The following is a 21,684-nucleotide window of genomic DNA, read 5'->3' on the forward strand; positions in this document are numbered from 1 at the left end:
TAAAATAACCAACTTACAACTTGAAACAAATATTTTTTGCTGTGTGAAGCATTCACTGTAGTGATGAGTGCCAAAGAAAAACCCATTAGAAAATTAATAATGCCCTGAGCTGGAACATGTACAGCACAGATGGAATCTTCAGAGAATCTTGCTGCCAATCTAACAAGTCTCCATACTGAATTGTATGCTAACTGAAATTCCCAGAGGCTCTTAATTTGGCCAAATAAGGCCGATTTGCACAGAAACAGCAAAAAGGCAGTTCCCTGCCAGGATGCCATTGCGGGGCAGGGGGGGAGGAGGAGTGGTGGTGGTGGTGTGTCTCCCAAAGAAGGGCTTGTGCTTCTCATTGTAAAAGTTTTAACAAAATGGGCAAGACAATGTATATGGTTGAACTATTTTTGCTCATTTGCCCTCCTCTAAAAACAGTCTTTTCCTATGGCGGATACCCAGCATACAGATTTTCACCCTGAAGCACTTTTAAAGTTTGTCACAGTTCTAAATAACTAAAACCAGAGCCATATAATAGGGAATGCCAGATAACCTATCATAGATACCACTACGTGCTCTAGTTGTAACAAGAAAGCCCCCCCATCACCCAAGCTACTGCATGTAAGAGGATCCCATGCCTATATAACCTTTAGTCCCACTGACATCAGTTTGCATGGCTGGAATCTAAATGTTGTCAATGAAGTGGAAATTTACTTTAACAGTATTTAGCCCTTTCCACAACAGCTTTGCCAGCGAAATTTCCTTTAGAAAACCTTTTAAAAATGGCTGGGCCATATTTGATATTATTTTGGGGGATGCTTTCAACTATCCCATGCAGAATGAAGATAACACTGCCTTTTTGTTTATTTTATTGGCGGACTGGCGCTTTACTTGGGCAGGAAAACAAAGCGGAGCAAAGACCTTCTTTGTGGAGGAGCAAGAGCTTCTCGAAGTCGGACCCCGCGGGCAGGAGGCAGGGCGAGCTTGGAGAGGTGAGTAAAACTCCGGGGGAGAGCGCGAGGCCGTGTCCCGCCGGCCGGGGGCGCCGAAGCGGCAATGGATGACGGATGCAGGCAGCAGTGTCAGGAAGTTGCTGGTCCAGCCCGTGTGCGGGTCCCCGGGGAGCGGCCGGGGCGGAGCAGTCGCTGCCGGGGGAGCAGGGAGGGCCGGGCCGGGCCGCTGCGCACGAGCCGGAGAGGAGACTCGGTCCCCAGGCAGCCCTGCCCGGCTGGCGGCAGAGGGCCGGTGCGTTAGCAGCTCTGCGGTGCCCCTGCTCGGCTTCCCTGGAGCCCGGTGCTGCGTTGCCTGGAAGAGACCCCGGGTAAAGCGACCGCCCAGCGGGACTGGGCAGCGCCCGCTCGCCTTCTGGAGCCACCAGCACGCTTGAGCGGGGCGCGCCGCCGCGTCTCTGCACAAGCGGGCGGGTGTCGGTCGGTGGAGCCGGTGTAAACCTCACAGCCCCCAGCCTGGGCCACACAGGTGAGAGCAAGAGAGGCCCTGTGGCGTAGTGATAGCCCGTTCACCGCCAGGCGCTGGCAGCAGAAGAGCTTTTGACAAATTACTCCACAAAAGGCGGGATTTTTTTTTTCAAAGAAAAGTTGCTCCCTACGTGGTGACCAGCGCGTGTGCGCAATATGAGTCGTTCCCCCAATAATACAGTCAGAGCCGTGAACTAAGTGATCCTAAATCAAAAGTGGCTGTCTGGAGACGCTGTCTTTCCACCATTGATTTCATAGGCTCCCCATGATTGAGACACCTACTCCGTTTCCCCTCGGAATTTATTATTCCCTGTTATTTGTATGATTGTACCCAGGTACTCCAATCTTGAACCAAGACCCTACTGGGCTAGGTACTGAACCAACCCTGCCGGAAGGAGCTTACAATCCAAATACAAGGCAGCAGAGGATGGCTGCATAAAGATGAACTGCAAGAAGAAATACAAAGAATCAATATTTCAGCCAGTGGCCTCAATATCAAGCAAGGTACCTCCTGTGGTCGTTATAAGCATCGTGGGAAAGGGGAGTTTGCAGATGGGTTAGGAGGAGGAGAAGAGATAATGAGTTTTGGAGAAGTTTATGGGAGCTGCCTTTTCAGCCATAATGGAAAGCAGCATGCAGGTGTGTGTAAACAAGTGAGCAATGGAAATTAATGTTGTGGGCCAGCTGAAAACAGCAAAGGGACTTTCAGTGCTGAATGAGAACAGATAGGGAGAGTGGGGACAGTTAAGGCTACATTTTAGTCATGGATATTATTAGTGAAAATCATGGACAGATCACAGGAAGTAAACAAACATTCACAGCTGCTGACCTGTCTAACTCCTACTATAGATTAAGGATATAAAAGTGTAACTGATCAAATGGTTAACTGATAAATATGAGCTTATTGGTTTCTGTAACCATTACACACGGGCTTCTAGCCCCACTCCACTTCAGTGCAGGGCCGGGGGCTGGTAACGGGGTGTCAGATGGTGCACACTGGGAGCTGGCTTAAAAGCTGACTCCCAGCACACACTGGCCCCTGGGGAGCCAGCTACTGCCCCCCATTGCTGCCTCTGTATCAGTGGCAGCAGCCAGCTCCCCAGGAGTGGGCTGGCAGGTGCAAGCTATTACACATTAGGAGCCGGCTTCTGGCTAGGGATGTTAAATATCGGTTAGTTGAATAGTTGAGTAACCTCATGAAATTTGATCAGTTAGTTGACTATCTATAGTCCCCGGGGCCAGCAGCCAGTGTATCAGAGGCAGCAGCACAGGGTGCCAGGTGAGGGGAGGCAGTTTAAAAACCAGTTCCCCTTGTGGACTGGACCACCTGCCTGTCGCCCTGTGCTGCTGCTTCTCCCTGTTTAGGTGCGATCTGAGCTCCCAGACCCAACGTGAGCTAGAACTGAGGTGGGCTGCCTGCCCAAACAGCTCTTAATACACTTGAAATGCAGAGTTGAAACTGGGGTAAGTCTTGGACCCAGCATGAGCCAGGACTGAGCTGGCCATCTGCCTACCTAGCTCCTAATACACTTGAAATGCAGCGCCGCAGCAGGGTTCGGTCCTGGACCCGTCGCAAGCCAGGATTGAGCCAGGCTGCTGGCCAGCCTGCTAAAAAATTTACTGGCAAGGTGAGCGGGAGAGGGAAATGTGTGTAGTCTAAAGCAAAAGCTTATAGGTTAATGCTAATTGGTTTATCAACTATACTATTACATCCCTATTTCTGGCATACACCGACTCCCGCCTTGCGGGCTCTGCAGTATAAAGATTAAACTGCAGAGTCCACAGCACATCCGGCTCCCAGCGTGCACTGGCTGCCAGCCCTGCTCTCAGGGAGCTTGCTGGGCTGCAGACTCTGCAGTATAAGCTTTATGCTGCAGAGCCCACAGTGTGTAACGGCTAGGATTTTTTTTAATGGTTACATGGTTCCCTAGTTAACCACTTTTTAACATCCCTTACTATAAATACCCCAGTAGTGCTTTGTGGAGTTAAGGGGCGCTGCTGCTGCTCCAGTGTCCCCTGGGGCGCACACTACTTGGGGCCATCCAAGCAGCAGTCAGTGCGTCTGGTCCTGGATCTGTCCCAGCTGCTCAGCCACACTGCAGCTGCAGAGGTCAGAGATTCCACAAAGTCACATAATCCACAACAGACTCCCAGCTTTAGGGATAGTCTGGAAGGGCTTTGAAAGGGAAGATAAGTTTATGTTTAGTATGCTAGAAAAGGTGGAAGTGAGTAGACGGATATCAGTGAGAGGGTGAAATGGTCAAAGTGACAGGTCAGGAAAATTATCTTTGCAATAACATTCTGACTGTATAAGAGCAGGCCAAGATTGCATTTGTGAAAGCAACAGAAAAAGATGTTGCAATAATAGACACAAAATGACCGGACAAAAATTTTAGGTTTGTGGATGGATTGGAAAGGCTATAGCTTATGTAGAAAGAATCTGCAATACAGGCAGTCCCCGGGTTACGTGCAAGATAGGGACTGTAGGTTTGTTCTTAAGTTGAATCTGTATGTAAGTCGGAACTGGCGTCCAGATTCAGCCGCTGCTGAAACTGACCGCCAGTTCTGACTTACATACAGAATCAACTTAAGAACCCCAAGCGTCCCCAAGTCAGCTGCTGCTGAAACTGATCAGCAGCTGATTCCAGGAAGCCCGGGGCAGAGCAACTCTGCCTCGGGCTTCCTGTAGTCAGCGCTGGTCAGTTTCAGCAGCAGCTAAATCAGGACGCCTGGGGCAGAGCAGCTGGGGTGCTGCTGGGTTGCTCCAGTAGCACCGCTCCTCAGCACTACTGGACCAACCCAGCAGCACCCCATCTGCTCTGCCCCAGGCGTCCTGATTCAGCCGCTGCTGAAACTGACCAGCAGCGGCTGAATCAGGACCAGAGCAGCTGGGGTGCTGCTGGGTTGGACCAGTAGCGCCCAGAGCGGCGCTGCGGGACCAACCGGCAGCACCCCAGCTGCTCTGCCACAGGCGTCCAGAGAAAAGCCTAGTCTGCTGGGGGGTGGGGAGGCGTACTAGCTGCACCCCCCCCACCCCAGCAGACCAGGAAGACGCGGGCGACGGACCGAGACGCACCGCGGTCCCGCCGCCTGGGTCCTCTGCGGCTTTGCTCCCCGTCTCCCTGGTCTGCTGGAGACCAGCAGACCAGGGAGACGGGGAGCAAAGCCTCTGAGGACGCCGGCAGCGGGACAGCCGCGGGGCGTCTGGGCTGTCCCGCTGCCAGCTTCCCCCGTGGCTTTGCAAAGCCTCAGGGAAGCCGGCAGCGGAGCAGCCCAGGCGCGCCTGGGGTGCCCCGCTGCCCGAGCCCCCCCCCGCCGCTTTGCAAAGCCTCGGGAAAGCCGGCAGCGGAGCACCCTAGGCGCACCTGGGTTGCCTCGCTGCCCGAGCCCCCCCACCGCTTTGCAAAGCCTCGGGGAAGCCGGCAGCGGAGCAGCCCAGGTGCGCCTGAGGTGCCCCGCTGCCCAAGCCCCCCCCGCAACTTTGCAAAGCCTCGGGAAAGCCGGCAGCAGAGCACCCTAGGCGCGCCTGGGCTGCCTCGCTGCCCGAGCCCCCCCGCGGCTTTGCAAAGCCATGGGGAAGCGGGCAGCGGGACAGCCCAGGCGCACCTGGGGTGCCCCGCTGCCCGAGCCCCCCCGCCGCTTTGCAAAGCCTCGGGGAAGCCGGCAGCGGAGCAGCCCAGGTGCGCCTGAGGTGCCCCGCTGCCCAAGCCCCCCCTTCGGCTTTGCAAAGCCTCGGGAAAGCCGGCAGCGGAGCACCCTAGGCGCGCCTGGGCTGCCTCGCTGCCCGAGCCCCCCCCGCAGCTTTGCAAAGTCCTCAGAGGCTTTGCTCCCTGGACTGCTCCGCTGCCGGCTCCCCTCCGCGGCTTTGCTCTGCGTCTTCCTGGTCTGCAGACCAGGGAGACGCAGAGAAAGCCCCAGAGTACACGGGCGGCAGGACCGCGAGGTCCCGCAGTCCATGTACTCTGGGGCAGCCCCGTTCGTAACTGCGGATCCGACATAAGTCGGATCCGCGTAAGTCGGGGACTGCCTGTACTTAGAACTAGAGATGTCAATGTGCAGTCGACTACCCGATTTACTGATAAGCCAGGGCTTATCAATTAATCCTGTCAACTACACATACTTCCCCGCTTGTAGCCTATGTACGGGGACAGTGGCAGCTGGCTTCCCACGAGCACCAGATCCCACAGAGCTGATTCCTGGCTTGCACCCAGTCCTGCTACCCATCATCTCTGGGTGCGAAGATACTGTCAGTGTACTCCTATTTACAGCAATTGTTGAGCATTGGGTTTCCTCATCCCAGTACTGCTCTTTGTCCAGGGGTGGGCAATAATTTTGGCATATTGTCATGAGCTGGCTGCACCCCTGGAAGGGGTGGGTCCTGGGCAAAAGGGGCAGGGCTGGGGACTAGACAACTAGAGTTGTCTGGGGCTGGAGGCTTTGAATTAAAAATACAGCAGAGTTTGCGGCTCTTGGCCCCTCTGTTACTACATTGCCTGGCAGCTTCCCAGGGTTGCTATGTCTATTTAAGGGCTTGCAGCTCCAGGTCCAGCACCTGCAGCCTGAGCCACCATCCGGAAATTTGGTGGTCAGGCTACCGGATATAAATAGAAAGCACCCAGAGTCTGCGGATCGGATCAAAATGTTAGGCGGGCAGCATCATACCCAGCCCTGCCTTTGTGTCTGCTTCAAAGACTTTCCTTCATACCAGCATCAGCCAAGTAGAATATCAGGTAAAAAGGACCAAATTAATAGCAAATTTATTTCCATTTGTAATCAGAGCTAGGTTTGAATCAGGAACTCCAGGGGAAAGGCTATTCTAATGCAGGACCCAGCTGAGCCAACAGTCTGTTTTCTTACATTCAATGACTGCATGCTTTCTTCAATGCTTATAGTTAGCACCTTCTTCACCACTTCTGTTCCTTTTAACATATTCAATGTATGGATCTAGATTTACAGACTGAAGAGCAAATGGAGAATAAGTATGTAACCATTAAACAATAGTTTCTGGAAAAGTAATGGTGACTTTTCTAGAAAACTCAGAGGTACACAACACACAAAGTTGCACTGGTGTTTGGCCTGTGATGCATGGATTTCTGAAATGTGCAAACAGCTATGCTAGTGTGCAGTAAAAAAAAGTAAAGACAGTCTGCTTCTGCCTGTCACAGTTCCTGTTTTTAGCTACAAATCCATATTAGACATCTAGATTAGAGAAGCTGCAATCTGCTCTTTTATTCAAATTTAACATAGATTATATGATCCTGGCAAGTTAACAGGTCAGTCCCTTGCATGAAGGTACAGGTTGAACCTCCTAAATCTGGGACTCTCTGGTCCAGCAACATCCGTGGTGGAAGTGTGAGTGTGAGCCTGTTGGAAGTCCAGCGGCCAGGAGCCCCAGCCTGGCGGGGCAGCAGTGGGGCTGGAGCCTGAGCTCAAATCCTACAGTGCCAGAGCCCAGTTGCAGTGGAGCCAGAGCGGAGCCAGGTGTGGGGAGAGAAGGACCTTCCCTGATCCACAAAATTCCTTCATTCAGGACTGGTCAGGTCCTTAGGGTGCTGGATCAGGGAGATCCAGCCTCTACTTGTGATTTATCCAGGGAAGCGCATTAAGCCTTTGTTACCCTTTTTGCTCAGTTCAGCTGCTGCCGCTGTTACCTTGTGACTCATTTTTTGCTGAAGCTCACTCACTAGGTTCTTGCCATTTTGATGCCGGACTATCGGGAGTGCCGGACTATTGGATGCTGGACTATTGGAGCTATACTGTAGTTCAATTTATCTTTCTGGAACATGAAAGGAGACAAGCGTTATCTAATTTGTCAAGTTACCATTTCTTTAAAGTATGGAGAAAAGGCGATTTTGGCATTAGCAAGCTTCTTTGCTTCCTGTTTATGTATTGCTGATTGTGAGAAGGATCTGTAAATGGAAAAAAAGGTCCTTCAGAATGAGTGAATTGAAAGGTTTTTCACTAATTGTTAGCAGCTTAATTTCATTATATAAAAAAACACCCACAAAAATCCCATATATAGACAAGCCACAGATTTTTTTCCACATTGAGTGAAATCTGTGGGGCATCTGTGCAACATTTTCTTTTCCCTATTATAAACTGAGAAGTAGAGAAGGATTGATACAGATTGGACTTTTGCATTCTGTATATCAGTGGAACCAGTGCAGTTTACCTACCAGTGGGGCAGAGCCGGCTTAGTGAACTGCTTGGTCTCATATGGAATCCCAGATGTTGTAGAGCAACTCTGCACTACAGTGTTAACAGCGCTGATGCAGCTGCTGTTTATCTACAGCATGTCTGGTGAAGATATACTGTGCGGATGGGAGAGCATCTCCTGACAATGTAGCGTCAATGTGGACAATGCAAAACTTGTATCACGTTGGAAGGAGTCGTCTTTCACACCCCTGTTTGATATAAGTTAGGTCCACTTAAGCCAGGCATGCCCAAAGTCCGGCCCGCGGGCCAATTGCGGCTCGTGTTCTGATTTAGTACGGCCCCCGCTTCCTCCCCCTCTCCTGGCTCCCTGGCGCTCTTTTGAACTGGCGCGCCCAGCGCGCCGCTTCCAGCCGCGCTGCTGCCGCCCATGGCCTCCGCGGTCCTAGAGCCTGCCCTGTAGGGCACGTCCGCAGCCCCGCTCCCCCGCTCGGCTGCGGGTTCGCCCTGCCCCCGGGCCGCCGTGAGGCCGGCGTGCCCTGCGCTCTCCGCCCGCCTCCGACCCTGCGGGCCCTCCACCTTGGGGCTGAGAGTGCGGGGACGGCCCTCACGCATGTTCACTTCTTCAAATCTGGCCCTCTTTGAAAAAAGTTTGGACACCCCTGACTTAAGCAGTAGTGTAAACCTGCTCCAGATTTACCTGAATTCCTGTGTGAATTGGTAAGAATGTATGTGGCCCAATGACTGACATCAATATCAGGAGTATTTCTCTTTTATTACATTGCTGCTGATAGTTGGGAATGTGAAATGTGGTTCTTGTCTTTCAGCACGTTCAATAAGCTGTTATTTTATTTTTATCCAAAACTTCCTTTTATTTCACCAGAAGGAGAATTAACTTAGAAGTCGATACAGAGAGCCTCTACTGGGCCAGATCCTCAAGAGTGCTGCAGGGGCTATGGTTGCTTTGTGCTGGGCTTGTTCCCTAGTGCAGGTTGGGGCGGCTATTCTAACCTATATTAGCTTCCCTAAGGGACTGTTTGGGCAACCAGGGACCTCAAGAGTTTAGGGGAGCCTGAGCTATATCCTCTGTTCTGTGACATCATACTATCTGATGGCATTTCCCCCCACCCCACGTGTTTTAGAGGTGTTTTGTGGCATTAAAGCAGCACAGAACGAGTGGATTAGAGCTTACAGTTGGGGGTATTGATTTTAATGGAGTTACTTACAGTTTATACAAGTATAACTGCTGAGTAGGACCCCAGTATCTCACATGATGCAAGCACATCAGAGTCCAGGGTTCCTAGTGTTCTGTAGAGTAGGGCACGTATTCCTCTTTCGAAAGAGGAATGTACAGTAGACTTCCCATAATCCAGAACCTATGGGACCTAGGTGGTGCTGGATTATCAAATATGCCGGACTATCAGGAGTTACTATAAACTAGTTATATATACTGTATACATTATATACTGTATATAAAGTATTCTTAACCCTTTTTATTGTACATACTGTAATGTTTTAGTTTTTTTACGCCTTTTTTACCTTTTTTGCTCAGTTCAGCTGCTGCCGCTGTTACCTTGTGACTCATTTTTTGCTGAAGCTCACTCACTAGGCTCTTGCCATTTTGATGCCGGACTATTGGATGCTGGACTATTGGAGTTTTACTGTAAATGAAGCAAATCGAAAGTGCAAATGAAGTGTGGATTTAAATATCCCGTGCTTCATTTGCATATTTGCATCCAAGCACTTTTTCAAAAAAGGGTTTTTCAAAAGTGAAAGTGCAGTCTAGATGGGGGTTCTTTCAATAACAACAAAAAAAACCCACACTTTTTTGAAAGAACCTGTACTCCTGAAAAAATGAGGGTAGCTGTAGTCTTCCTTGCTACAGTCTTGTCTGTTGCCAGCTTTCTAACTTTATACTAGCCCAGCTTCTTCCCCTAATCAGGCATTGTGTCTTCAGCCTAAGCTCCTCCTGTGTGGTTTATCAAACTAATTGGCCCTTTCTCAGCTTCCTTTTGAGGCTGGGGTAGGGTGAACATCCTGTCATACTGCTTAAGAACTTCTTGCCAGTACTAATGGCACCATTGCGCACCACAGTCACCTGGAGCTTTGTGGTGAGAACAAGAATCCAACTCAGATCCTCCTGGTCCTGAAGACCCTGCCAGTTGAGTTACAGGAGAAAGTCTGAGCACCATAGAACATTTGACACACAGTGGAGCAGCTGATTCCATCCGGAAGTGGTAGTGGAACACCGTCACAACAGCTTGTGCATTACAATGTATTTCATTTCAGACTCCTTCTTTTGCATGTTTGAGACAAGTCCAAATTCTACAAATTAACCACTTCTGTACGGTTGTAATTTAGCATAGTCAATATAACTTCCTTTTTTTAAACACATATAACACCTATTAGTGCACACATTTGGCTTAAAACTCTCCTGGGAGCATGGCAAATTGTTCTTATGTTGTTCCCCTCAAAAAAGACAAAGGTCCTAGACCAGTGGTCCCCAACCTTTTCAGGTTGGCAGGCGCCAGGGGGCGTGGCCGTTCGCCCGCCAGGGGTCGGGGACACTTGCCCGCCCGGGGGCGGGCCCCCCCCCAGCCGCATGCCCGTGGGCGGGGCCCCCTCCATAGCCGCGCGCCCGGGGAAGGCGCCCCCTGGCAAGCGCCGCGCGCCCGGCGCTCCCCCCCTTAAGCGCCGCGTGCCCGGCGCCCCCCCCCGTAAGCGCCGTGGGGCCGGGGCACGCACGGCGCTCCCGGGGCCGGGACCGGCCATGCGCCCGGGGCTGGCACCTGCCAGCCCAGATTGCTCCGCGGGCGCATGTAAAGAGCCCGGCGGGCGCCATGGCGCCCGCGGGCACCGGGTTGGGGACCACGGTCCTAGACAATGCAGGATGATGAGTCACTAATTAGTATGGTTTTTCATTTAGTAAGGAAATTAAGTTTAGTATAAAGTTCATATTCACAGTTCTTCCAATATATTATTTTGTTCAATGTGTAATGGGAGGGTCTTTTGGCCAAATTACCTCTCTGCAAAGTCTTTTCTTCTTGGAAATAGCTTCTTAAAGCTAAAGGAGAAGTTATCTTGCCCATCTAACACATTGAGCATTAATACTGTAAAGTAGGACTCAGTCAAAGATTAGGACACATTTCAACTCCATTCTATTCAATAGGGTTCTTGGAATATGCTTTTCACACATAGCTTAGTATGCCTTTTACTATGGGTTGTACCCCATACTTAATACAGCATTCAAATTCATTCAAATGAAATCTGAAGTTGTCATCTGTGGTTTGTAAAAGCAAATATAAATTTTGTCCAAGTAAGACCATTAGGATTTGGCTTTATGTAAAATGGGTGACTTGGCCTAGTAGTTTCTAAAGAATAAGTATCCACAATAACCACGGTCTGAATTGGCATCTTTGATGATAATCTTAATACAGAGGCCACAGAATGAACAGGCATGGAGAAAAAAGTCTCTTTTGAACCCTACAGGTGATCCTTAGAAGCCAAGTTAAGATTCATTGGTGGTATGAACTATTATGGAGAAAGCAGTAGAGCTATTCATGCTCTTATAACAGTGAAGGTTTTCAATATCCTATATGGCATACTGCACTTGCACTAAATTCACTTAAAAATATCCCAAACAGACCCTAAACCCATCAGCATCTTTCATAAATTAGTTTGCTCTGGTAGAAAGAACCAGACAATTTGCATGCTCTTAACATGCTCTTACAAAGATAACCTTGTCTGTAGTTTATTTTTTTTTAGCCTGCCACAGGAAGAATTATTTTAACATTTTGATTAGATACATAACTAGTTTGATGGAATAATTTTGAGTAAGTAGAATATTTTGTATCAAGCAAATCAGCAAGATGAAAGTGGTTCAAAGCATAGCACTTCGCATTCTGTTACTATTGTGTAATTCTTAGTGGCACATGTCTAGTTGAAACTTTGCAATGTATTTGTCAGCGTTTGTGTTAGAGACTTTTGCAAAGGCACTGCATGTAGCAAGAAAATGAAATCTAAATGTTAAATAGAGCTTTATGGATTATATTACATTGATAATATGTCTGCTGCATTGTAAACTTTTTTAAGATTAATACGTGAAGTCTGGGAACACAGAAGTGTTGTGAAAATTGTTTGCTTGTGTTTGTATTTCAGAACTGCTTTGGAACCACTACTTCTGCCTTCTAATTAGATTTTATGAGATATATTTTGGTACCTTGCATGTAATTTCTGGTTTTTGTTCTTGTTTTAACAGGCTAAAAGATGCTTTGGTTTCAGTATGCAGCAAAGCAGCTAGAAAAATATTCTTCTAGTCCACTGTGGAAACGACTGTGTGCAGCCACTACAAATAGACCAGTGTTAACTTTGTTCACCAAGGTAACCTAGCTGATTCCAGGCTCCACACAGTGCTGTCGCTTTGAAGTATCTTCCTTTTCTCTCCACCCCCCCTTTCGCTCCCACGACTTGCTGCCTTTATCTGATTGAGGTAGCAAGGGAGGGGAGAGCGATTAGTTGACCATCTTGTCAGCTATCTGATAAGCATTTGCTTATTGGATAGTTGACTAGTCCTTCACATCCCTACTGTGTACTGGCTTCTGACTTCCCCTTCAACCTCCGTGCTGCTGCTGCTTTATCAGAGGCAGCCGAGGGGGGAGTAGGGGCTCTGCAGGAGCCAGTGCTCATGGGGAGCCAGCTTTTAAGCTGGTTCCCCCCAAGCACCACTCCTGCCTGAACTCCTACATTGTTGCCTCTGTGGCAGGCAGGGACAGGTGGCTCCATGGAAGATGGCATGCGCAGGGAGCTGGGGTAAAAGCTGGCTCCCCGTGGGCATTGATTCCCGCCTCCCAGTACAGAAGCAGCAAGTGAGGCGGGAGTGCATGTAACCATTAGCATTAGTCAATGAACCCTTATTGAGCCCTCAGGCTTATTGGTTAATTGTGTAAACAAATACATGCTAACATCCCTAACACACATTCCATTGATTAAGAAACAAGTGCTGCGTTCTTTCTTTTTGTAGAAAGTCTGCAAATTTGTACAGTAAATTTGTACACCCTAAGTAAAACTCTGATGGTCCGGCATCTGATGGTCCGGCATTCCTGATGGTCCGGCACCATCAGGAACCCGGAAGTGCTCTGGGCAGCCGGACCATTGGAGCTGCTCTGCCCCCAGCTTCCCAGATTCAGCCGCTGCTAAAGCTTACCAGCGGCTGAATCGGGGAAGCCGGGGGCAGAGCAGCTGGAGTGCTGCCGGGTAGGTCTCGTAGCGCTGCCCCTCGGGGCTGCTGGACCAACCCGGCAGCACCCCAGCTGTCCCCGATTCAGCCTCTGCTGAAACTGACCAGCGGCTGACTCCAGGACACCTGATCAGTTTCAGCAGCAGCTGACTTGGGGACACTGGGGTAGAGCAGCTGGAGTGCTGCCGGGTTGGTGCAGTAGCGCCGCTCCTCGGCGCTGTGGAACCAACCTGGCAGCCCCCCCAGCTGCTCTGCCCCAGGCGTCCTGATTCAGACGCTGCTGAAACTGACCAGCGGCTGACTCCAGGAAGCCCAGGGCAGAGCAGCTCTCCCTCAGGCTTCCTGGAGTCAGCCTCTGGTCAGTTTCAGCAGAGGCTGACTTGGGGACACCTGGGGCAGAGCAGCTGGGGTGGTGCCGGGTTGGTCCAGTAGCGCCGCTCCTCAGCGCTGTGGGACCAACCCGGCAGCACCCCAGCTGCTCTGCCCCAGGCATCCCAAAGAGCAGCTGGGGTGCTGCCGGGTTGGTCTCGCCACGCCAAGGGTCGTCGCTACCAGACCAACCTGGCAGCACTCCAGCTGCTCTGCTGCAGGCGTCCCCGATTCAGCCGCTGCTGAAACTAACCAGCAGCGGCTGAATCAGGGACGCCAGGGGCAGAGCCGGACTATCGGAAGGGGGGGGCTATGAGGAGTCTGGGGTGGCATCCCCCCAGACTCCTCATAGCCCCCCCTTTGATAGTCCGGCATATCTGATAATCCGGCACCCCCTGGGTCCTAAAGGTGCCGGATTATCGGAAGTTTACTGTAATATAATTTAACTGTTTTCCAGGATGGGTATAAACACAAACAGGACTCGATGTGGCGGGAGCCTCTGCAGTCTCATCTTCTCTAAGCAAATTCACTACAGTTTACACTTAACATAGAAACTTTGCATTGACTATTTAATTAGTCAGTTACCTGATACTTAACATCCTTAGTACAGCTTTCATAGAGCTGCCTGCCCCCCATGCTGCTGACTCTGTATCAATGGGAGTGCGGGGAGGGCAGATGGGAACTGGTGCTTGCAGGGAGCCTGCTTAAGCCTGCTTAAGTCCCCCTGCGTGTACACACATAACCGCTAAACAAAACATGTTTGATAACATCCCTATTATGTGAGGAAACATACTTTGAAGTCCCAGCTCTGTGTCTGCCATCTGATCCTGCAGTGTGCTTTTTCATAATCTAGAGGATGGTAATGTAGGTAGTAGTGGCAATAGAGATTAATAATTAGAAATGCATGATCATTGTGCATAGATATTACTTAGCAGTTTGAAATTCTGTGACCAAATTTCTGATGATAAAGCTGAAAACGTTTTCTAATCTGTCCTCTTCTGTTCAATACATGCTTAAGGCAGTGGTTCTCAAACTGCAGTCTGAGATGGAGGACCACTAGTGGTCTGTGGGTGCCTTCCTGGTGGTCTGCAGCTCAAGCTGAGCCCCGCTCTTCATCCCTCTGCATTGGGGAGCCCACACTGGCACTCCAGCCTTGCCTTCCACACCCCTGTGAGATTGAAGTGCCAGCTTCCTGCAAGGGAGAAAGAGAAAGCTCTGAGCCTTGCTGCGTGATCCAGCTCCTGGAGAAGAAGTGTTCAAGCCTTGCACTCCCTCTCCCCTGGCTGGGGAAACAGCAGCATGTGGGATCGCTGCCTGGAGGCTTTGCTTGCTGCTCCCATTGCCCAGATTCTGTGCCTGAGGCTGGGGTTAAGGATGCCGTGCCTGAGAGCGGTGTGGGACATGAAGGCAAATAACTGCCTCACCATCATCTCATGCCCAGCCGCTTGCATCCTACGGCTGAGATTCCTCATCCCCAGCTTGCCCCTGGCCAGGCACCCATTCCCAGCCTGCTCAGGCACCCATTCCCAGCCTGCTCCTGCACCCTTCCCACTGGGCAGACACTCTACCCCCTTTTCCTGCACTCTACCTCCCATCCAGAACTCACCCCCTCCTGTACCCCACTTCCTGCCCAGATTACTCTCACTGGCAGCCCTGTCCTGCATACTGAAACCCCCATTTTTGTCCCAACCCAGAGCCTGGGGGGGTCCACAAAATTCACTGACCCTGGAACCCCAGAAGAGTAAATCTGGCCATGGGGAAGCCCTGAATATTAGTCCTCCCTGTCCCTCTCTCCCAGTGGGGCTGAGGCCAAGGTTTTATTTTGTTCTGCTTCTCACTTGTGTGGTCCCCAGCTGATTTTTCTGTGGATCAGTGGCCCTTGACCCAAAAAAGGTTCCCCACCCCTGCCACAAATAAAGAAAACATAGGATCATTTTGTGTTGAATATTAAGTTAATATTTTACTTTATTTAAAATGAAGTTTGATAAACTAACATGTGAAAGTTAAAGTGCTTAGTATGTTTAATAATTTAAATTAATATTTTCTTTATTACTGGTTAAATTAAACCGTTCTCCCTAGCTGCAGCACTAGCAAATCATTCGGGTGTTATGTAATTAATGGCAAATTTCCATTAGCAACTGGTGGTTCATGGAAAGGTTTACATTGAGCCAGGAGGGCTATGGGCCAAAAAGTGTGAGAACCACTGGCTTAAGGTAAAGTGCTTTTCATATCTCAGAATGTGGCATATCACTGGCAATTACAAAGCAAGATGATCTCACTAAACTGCAGGCTGCTTATAATAGATCAATTTGTGCTCTGTTAATCTCCACTCACGCAAGACTTGGGTGGGCTTTTTTGTTTGTTAGTAAGGATAGGCATAAGTATGAATGTATTGCCTCCCTATATATTTAAAAAAAACCTCTCTTCCCGCAGGACAACAGTGACATTATCACGTCACTCTGCGTCCTGCAGATCCTCCTTCCTCAGTCACCTGACCTCCTCTCTGGCTAACCCCATTAGCTCAGAATGCGGCCTGTAACGCTGCAGCACTTCTCTGCCAGCCGAAGGGGACCAAGAGAACGCGGCCTGCATTGCTCTGGCCCTTCTCTGTCAGCTGGAGGTGGGCCGAGCGGCCTGGGATGGCTGTGGAGAAGGGAGTGTGGGCTGAAAGGCTCGGGCTGGCTGTTGGAATGGGGCAGGCAGAGGCCTGGGCTCCCCTCCCCAGCGGCGGAGGGTGGGGGCAAGAGGCTGTGGGTGGTGCAGCCTGCCGACTCCCAGAGATGGGAGGGGGGGAATGAGCGCAGTGAGCAGGAGGCACAGCCCCCTATAATAAAAAACTCTCCGCTTCTTGTGTTGCCCAGCACTTTGGATTTTTCTTCTGTATTAAATTCAAATTTCTTTGCAGCCAGATCAGTTGAGAACTTTCAGAAGGACACAAACATTTATACAAGCTCCTGAATGTCCCATTAAAGTAGTTGAAAGTCTGTTTGTAGTCACTCTTGGCTAGTCAAAGCACATAATTATTTCTGGGCATTTCTCCCATTGGAACTCAATGCTGGCTTTATTAAAGGAGTAGAGTGAACATAAGAATGGCCATACTGGCTCAGACCAATGGTCCATCTAGCTCAGTATCCTGTCTGCTTACAGAGGCCAATGCCAGATGCCCCAGAGGGAGGGAACACAACCGGTAATCTTCACGTGATCTCTCTCCTGTCACCCATAACATAAAGTGCCATAACTTGCTTTGTTACTTGGCATTTGTCCAAACATAAGCTGGAAATGAAATAACTAGATAGTTCTAGATCCAAACCTTTACTTTATTTCAATACAGGATTGGTTTATTTAATTGTAGTTCAATCAAATAGGACATACTTAATCCATAATAAGTGTCTACATACACACTTGCATCAAAATAACTGAAACTGTGAATTCAGACTGATAAAAGCCTGGGTTAAACACATTGTTTCCCCTGTTAACTTAAATGTGTGATTCTGCATTTAGACTGGTGCAGTTTTGTGTGTGGACAGTATTAGATCAGGTTAAGCATGGCTTACGTTGGTTTTAAGTTGTGCCTGTAAAGCTATGTCTACATAGCAGCTTTATTTTGGAAAAACTGACGTTATTTTGAAATAACATAGTCTGCGTCCACACAGCCATCAGTTATTTCGACATAATGTCAACATAATATTGAGATGGAGGACTTCTTACTCCAACTCCTGTAACTCTAAGGCTGTGTCTAGATTACATGCCTCTGTCGGCAGAGGCATGTAGATTAGACACATAGGCAAAGGCAAATGAAGCCGCGATTTAAATGATCGCGGCTTCATTTACATTTACATGGCTGCCGCGCTGAGCCAACAAACAGCTCATCAGCTGTTTGTCCGCTCAGCGTGCTAGTCTGGACGCTCCCCTGCTGACATCAAAGCCCTTTGTCGGCAGCCCCGTTATTCCTCATGGGATGAGGTTTACCGGGGCTGCCGACAAAGGGCTTTGATGTCGGCAGGGGAGCGTCCAGACTAGCGCGCTGAGCGGACAAACAGCTGATGAGCTGTTTGTCGGCTCAGCGCGGCAGCCATGTAAATGTAAATGAAGCCGCGATCATTTAAATCGCGGCTTTATTTACCTTTGCCAAAACAACAAATCTACATGGCTCCATCAACGGAGCCATGTAGTTTAGACGTACCCTTATTGTAGGAAAAGGAAGTCAGAGGAAGAATGCTCTTTCTTGGACTTCCTGCTGTGTAGACAGTGCCAAAAGCCGAAATAAGCTATTTCGACCTCAGCTACACAATTGATGTAGCTCAAGTTGTGTAGTTTATTTTAGCTTTAGCTCTGCTGTGTAGACTTGCCCTAAATGTACAGCTTCGCTGATATAACATATCCAAAGTTCTAATGGTGTCCCCTTAGTAAGAGTGCATCTCTGACTTCCTTTCTGCACCTACCAGTTCATCTTTCAGCTGCACTGTTTTAGCAATCTTCCTTTCAGTGACAGCCTATAGTAAGTTGAGCATCCCATAAGTTTAGTTTGAAGAGTTCAGTCTGTTACAATAGATTACATGCAGCAAAATTCTGTCAGTCCTTCTCAATTACACATACAATCAGTTGTTTCACCAGCTCTTTTCCACAAGTTATAAATAACACCTGATCTCACACTTACTGTCCTTTATCAGGTTGCATTGGATCGCAAACATTAAAGGTGTGTTTTCACAGCTTAGCCTACCCAAGCTAGCTTGACTTCAATTTGTATAGGTAACAGTAGTAGTGAAGAGAGCACAACATGGGCTAGTGAGCTAAGTGTGTATCTAGGTAGGGTCCATACTGCAGTTGTATTACCTGCTTTGTAGCCTATACAGCATTGTCTTCACTACTGTTACTCTCTCAAACTGAATTCAGGCTAGTTCATGTAGACTAGCTTCTGCACCTTTTACTGTATAGGCATACCCCAAGAAAGCTTTGAGGGTGTATAAAGGAATAGACATTTGTCATCAGTGAACAGTACCTCATGGCAAAGAGACTGAACCATCATGTTTTTCTTGCTGTATTTTGTGTTGTTACTATATGCCTAATAATGTATACTAATGTGTATCTGGAGTGACTCCATGGAAGACAATTAAAAGTTCCAGACAGACACTGGGGAAGTTAATGTAGAAATCAACGTTATGACTGTCCTATAACTTGACTTCAGAATCTCACAGTTGTGACGGGTAGAATCAAAATCTTAGTGTTGACCACATTAAAAGGGAGAGATTTCCTTTGTAAATGTATTTATGTAAAAGAAGAATTTACACTCTCCTCACTTTAATCATAGATTGAAATTTTGGAAGTGTGACAATGAGAGAATCAACATTAGGAGTAATCATAGCCTGTGACATATCTAGAAACAAGCTAACAGAATGATTTTCATGTCTTATTTATTCTTTTAAGTTCTACATATTTTGTTTTAGAATCCATGCCCGCTGTGTGATGAAGCAAAAGAAGTGCTTAAGCCATATAAAAACAGGGTAATGTAACAAAATACTATGTATATTATATAGAAAAAAAGTAGTTAATCAGGAACCTTCCTTTGTAAAGAAAAAATTGCTTGATTTTATTTGCATCCATTAGTCTTTCATGGGCAACCTCTTCAAGAAGGTTTAGTGCTGATTTCCATAAAACTCATTTTTTTAAACATTTTGAGACTCCGTAACTAAAGGAAGTGGTGACTCCAGTATTAGCAAAGCAAACCAACGTATACAATGTATACAGCTATTTTAAAAACTTTTGCTGCTATAATATCTCTCAGGTTTATAATACAGTTTGCAGCAAAACTGGTGTGCGGCAGGTCTCAAATATTCTTAGTCCTGGGTCAGCTGAAAGTACTTTCCAACCATTATGCTCCTCAACTAATATTCTCTCAACTGTCTGAAATTTGAATACAGAGCAAGTGGTGCAAGCAATAGGGTTGCCAACTTTCCTGACGGGACGGACTGAATACCATTTGCAGCACAGGCGTGTGATCGGGAAAGGTGGCAACCCTAGCAAACAGTAACAGACACAAAGAAAAGCTGGACTCATGAGCAAAACAGGAAATGCCTGTTGCCACCCGCAGAAAGAAAATGACTGAGATCATATGTGATAAGTTCTCCATTGGGGATTCAGGGCACTGTGCTGGGCTAAACATTCAAATTTTTAGAATGTTTGGAAGTATACAAGCAAAGTTTGTGGCTACATCCATTAAGTGCCTGCAAAATCTCAGTCCTGAGGAATTGCTGCAATTTTACCAAGTCTCCAAATGTAACAATTGTAGACTTTCCCTCCAGAACTAAAAATTTGTGTTTCTATGGGAGGACAAATATAGAGGCCTGCTGGAAAAACTGACCTATTTTGTTAAAGTAAATCTGAAATTTAATGAAAGACAGCATCTTTTTTTTAAAAGAGTCCAATGTTATCTTTAACATTGTTTTTCTTTTCAAAGTTTATTTTGCAGGAAGTGGATATCACCCTTCCAGAGAACGCAGTGTGGCATGACAGATACAAGTATGACATACCAGTCTTCCACTTAAATGGGCAATTCCTAATGAAACATCGGGTAGATGTTAAAAAATTTGAGAACCAACTTGTGAAGCTAGAGTTTCAAAATGATAATCAATGAAGAAGATGCAGCTTTAGATTGAAGGGATTTTTAACAAATGGCTTGAAACGGTTGTAAAAATTATCAAACCACATTATCTTTGGAATGTAATGTATATATTTAACATTCAGTGTTTAGCTATTTGATTTATATTCCATTTTGTAGTAATGATGAAGCCCATCTGACTGAATAGGAACTCTTCATCTTCATCTGCTATCCTTGATGGTTTTGTTTTTCAATGAGGGAGTAAGTGCTATTTCACAGCAGCAGATAAAATGAAATGCATTTTCAGATCATTTATACACCCTGCACTGATAATAAAGGGATGTTTAAGTTATGTCTGTATGAAGCTTCTTCTGTGAGACTTTCACACTGCAGCCCAAATGCTCATTTTGAAGTAGAGAGGAGAGCTGTTATAAGTAGGGAGGGGAATTTTAAAAATCCCACCAAATGTATATATACTTGGATAGAATCGTACCTTTTTAACACTTGGATTTAGTAGTTATTCACCCATGAAAACTGAATGTGTGTCATTTTTTTTAAAATTGGATAAACATATTACACTTAAGCATAAAATATCTGCTTATGTTAAACAGGGAGATTTGAGCTCTTTAGTACTCAAGTAAAAGTGTAAGTGAAAGTTAAATTAAACCAACAGGGCCCAATTTTTCCTTGAAACAAGATTTAACATTGCAAATATGCCTCTCTATGCTAGCTTCTGTTTTCATTTTACTCTCTGGAATTAAAACACCGTAAGAGTTTCCTTGTAAATCTGCTGGCATGAGATAAGGTAGCTTCTCCTTCAGGCTCAGGTTACACTGTTAAAAAAGAAAACATGCTAGCATGTGGTTCTCTGCCATAATTAGGGATGCCCAACTATGGCATACAGGTTTTTTTCTTAAGTTGCCATGGGGCACAGAAAACATGATTCTCTAATTGTATTATGGGAGCAGTATTTGGATTTAGGGTAAACAGTCTTTTCAGTGTATAGATTGGCCCTTACATTCTCTTGCAAAACTCAGAAAACTGACATTTTATTCCCATCAGTGACTTCATTGTAACTTAACGTAGTGATTGGCAAAGAGGACACCTCTTCTTGCAGTGGGTCTGGCAGCTTCTATGAGTTCACAGCAAAGAATAATGTGGGTAGCTGCAATTCTTTAGTTAAATATGTTTGAGGAGGAGGATAAATTGAGAAAGTTAATTGTTCCTTAGGCTGAATAGTCTGAGAGTATGTCTACATTAGCCCCCTAGTTCGAACTAGGGTGGCTAATGTAGGCATTCAAACTTGCAAATGAAGCCCGGGATTTAAATATCCCAGGCTTCATTTGCATGTTCCCGGGCGCCGCCATTTTTAAATGCCGCGTAGTTCGAACTACCTACCCTTAAACTTCCTTGCAGGAGGAATATCGGTAGTTCGAATTAGGAGCTTTAATTCGAACTACCTAGTCCGTGCCGCGTGTAGCCGCGGGCAGGTAGTTTGAACTACGTGGCATTTAAAATTGCGGCACTCGGGAACATGCAAATGTAGCCCGGGATATTTAAATCCTGGGCTTCATTTGCAAGTTCAAATGCCTACATTAGCCACCCTAGTTTGAACTAGGGTGGCAGTGTTAGACATACAATTTAGTTTGTATCTCAGGGTATCGGAAAAGTGTGATTTTTTCCTTCAGTCTGTTTAATCAATCTGCCTAAACAAAAATAACTACATTTCTGTTCTCTTCAGTACTATTGTATCCGAGCACCTTCCAGAATTAGGAAGTTAAACAAGAAGTCTGTCTACCAAAGGTGGGGCTTCATTTTCAGTTTCAAAAAAAGGGACAAACACATTAAGCACTAGACAGACTTAC

General features: G+C 47.4%; 1 protein-coding gene across 1 annotated transcript; it reads left to right on the forward strand.

Moving 5' to 3' along the window:
• The first annotated feature begins 1,047 nt into the window (after window positions 1-1,047).
• C6H5orf63 (chromosome 6 C5orf63 homolog) lies at window positions 1,048-20,171 on the forward strand. Its single transcript, XM_006130121.5, has 5 exons — window positions 1,048-1,467; window positions 1,802-1,970; window positions 11,878-11,999; window positions 18,669-18,725; window positions 19,679-20,171. Exons 3-5 carry the CDS (start codon window positions 11,886-11,888, stop codon window positions 19,853-19,855), a joined length of 348 nt encoding a protein of 115 aa, XP_006130183.2. The 5' UTR covers window positions 1,048-1,467; window positions 1,802-1,970; window positions 11,878-11,885; the 3' UTR covers window positions 19,856-20,171.
• The last annotated feature ends 1,513 nt before the right edge of the window (window positions 20,172-21,684 follow it).

Source organism: Pelodiscus sinensis, chromosome 6, assembly GCF_052426305.1.
Source record: "Pelodiscus sinensis isolate ZL-2025 chromosome 6, ASM5242630v1, whole genome shotgun sequence".
NCBI classification, from domain to species: Eukaryota; Metazoa; Chordata; order Testudines; family Trionychidae; genus Pelodiscus; species Pelodiscus sinensis.

Coding starts and splice junctions, on each gene's coding strand:
- C6H5orf63 (XM_006130121.5), top strand. CDS start 11,886: ATGCTTTGGTTTCAGTATGCAGCAAAGCAGCTAGAAAAATATTCTTCT. Junction 12,000..18,668: donor TGTTAACTTTGTTCACCAAG/GTAACCTAGCTG, acceptor ATTTTGTTTTAG/AATCCATGCCCGCTGTGTGA. Junction 18,726..19,678: donor TTAAGCCATATAAAAACAGG/GTAATGTAACAA, acceptor TTCTTTTCAAAG/TTTATTTTGCAGGAAGTGGA.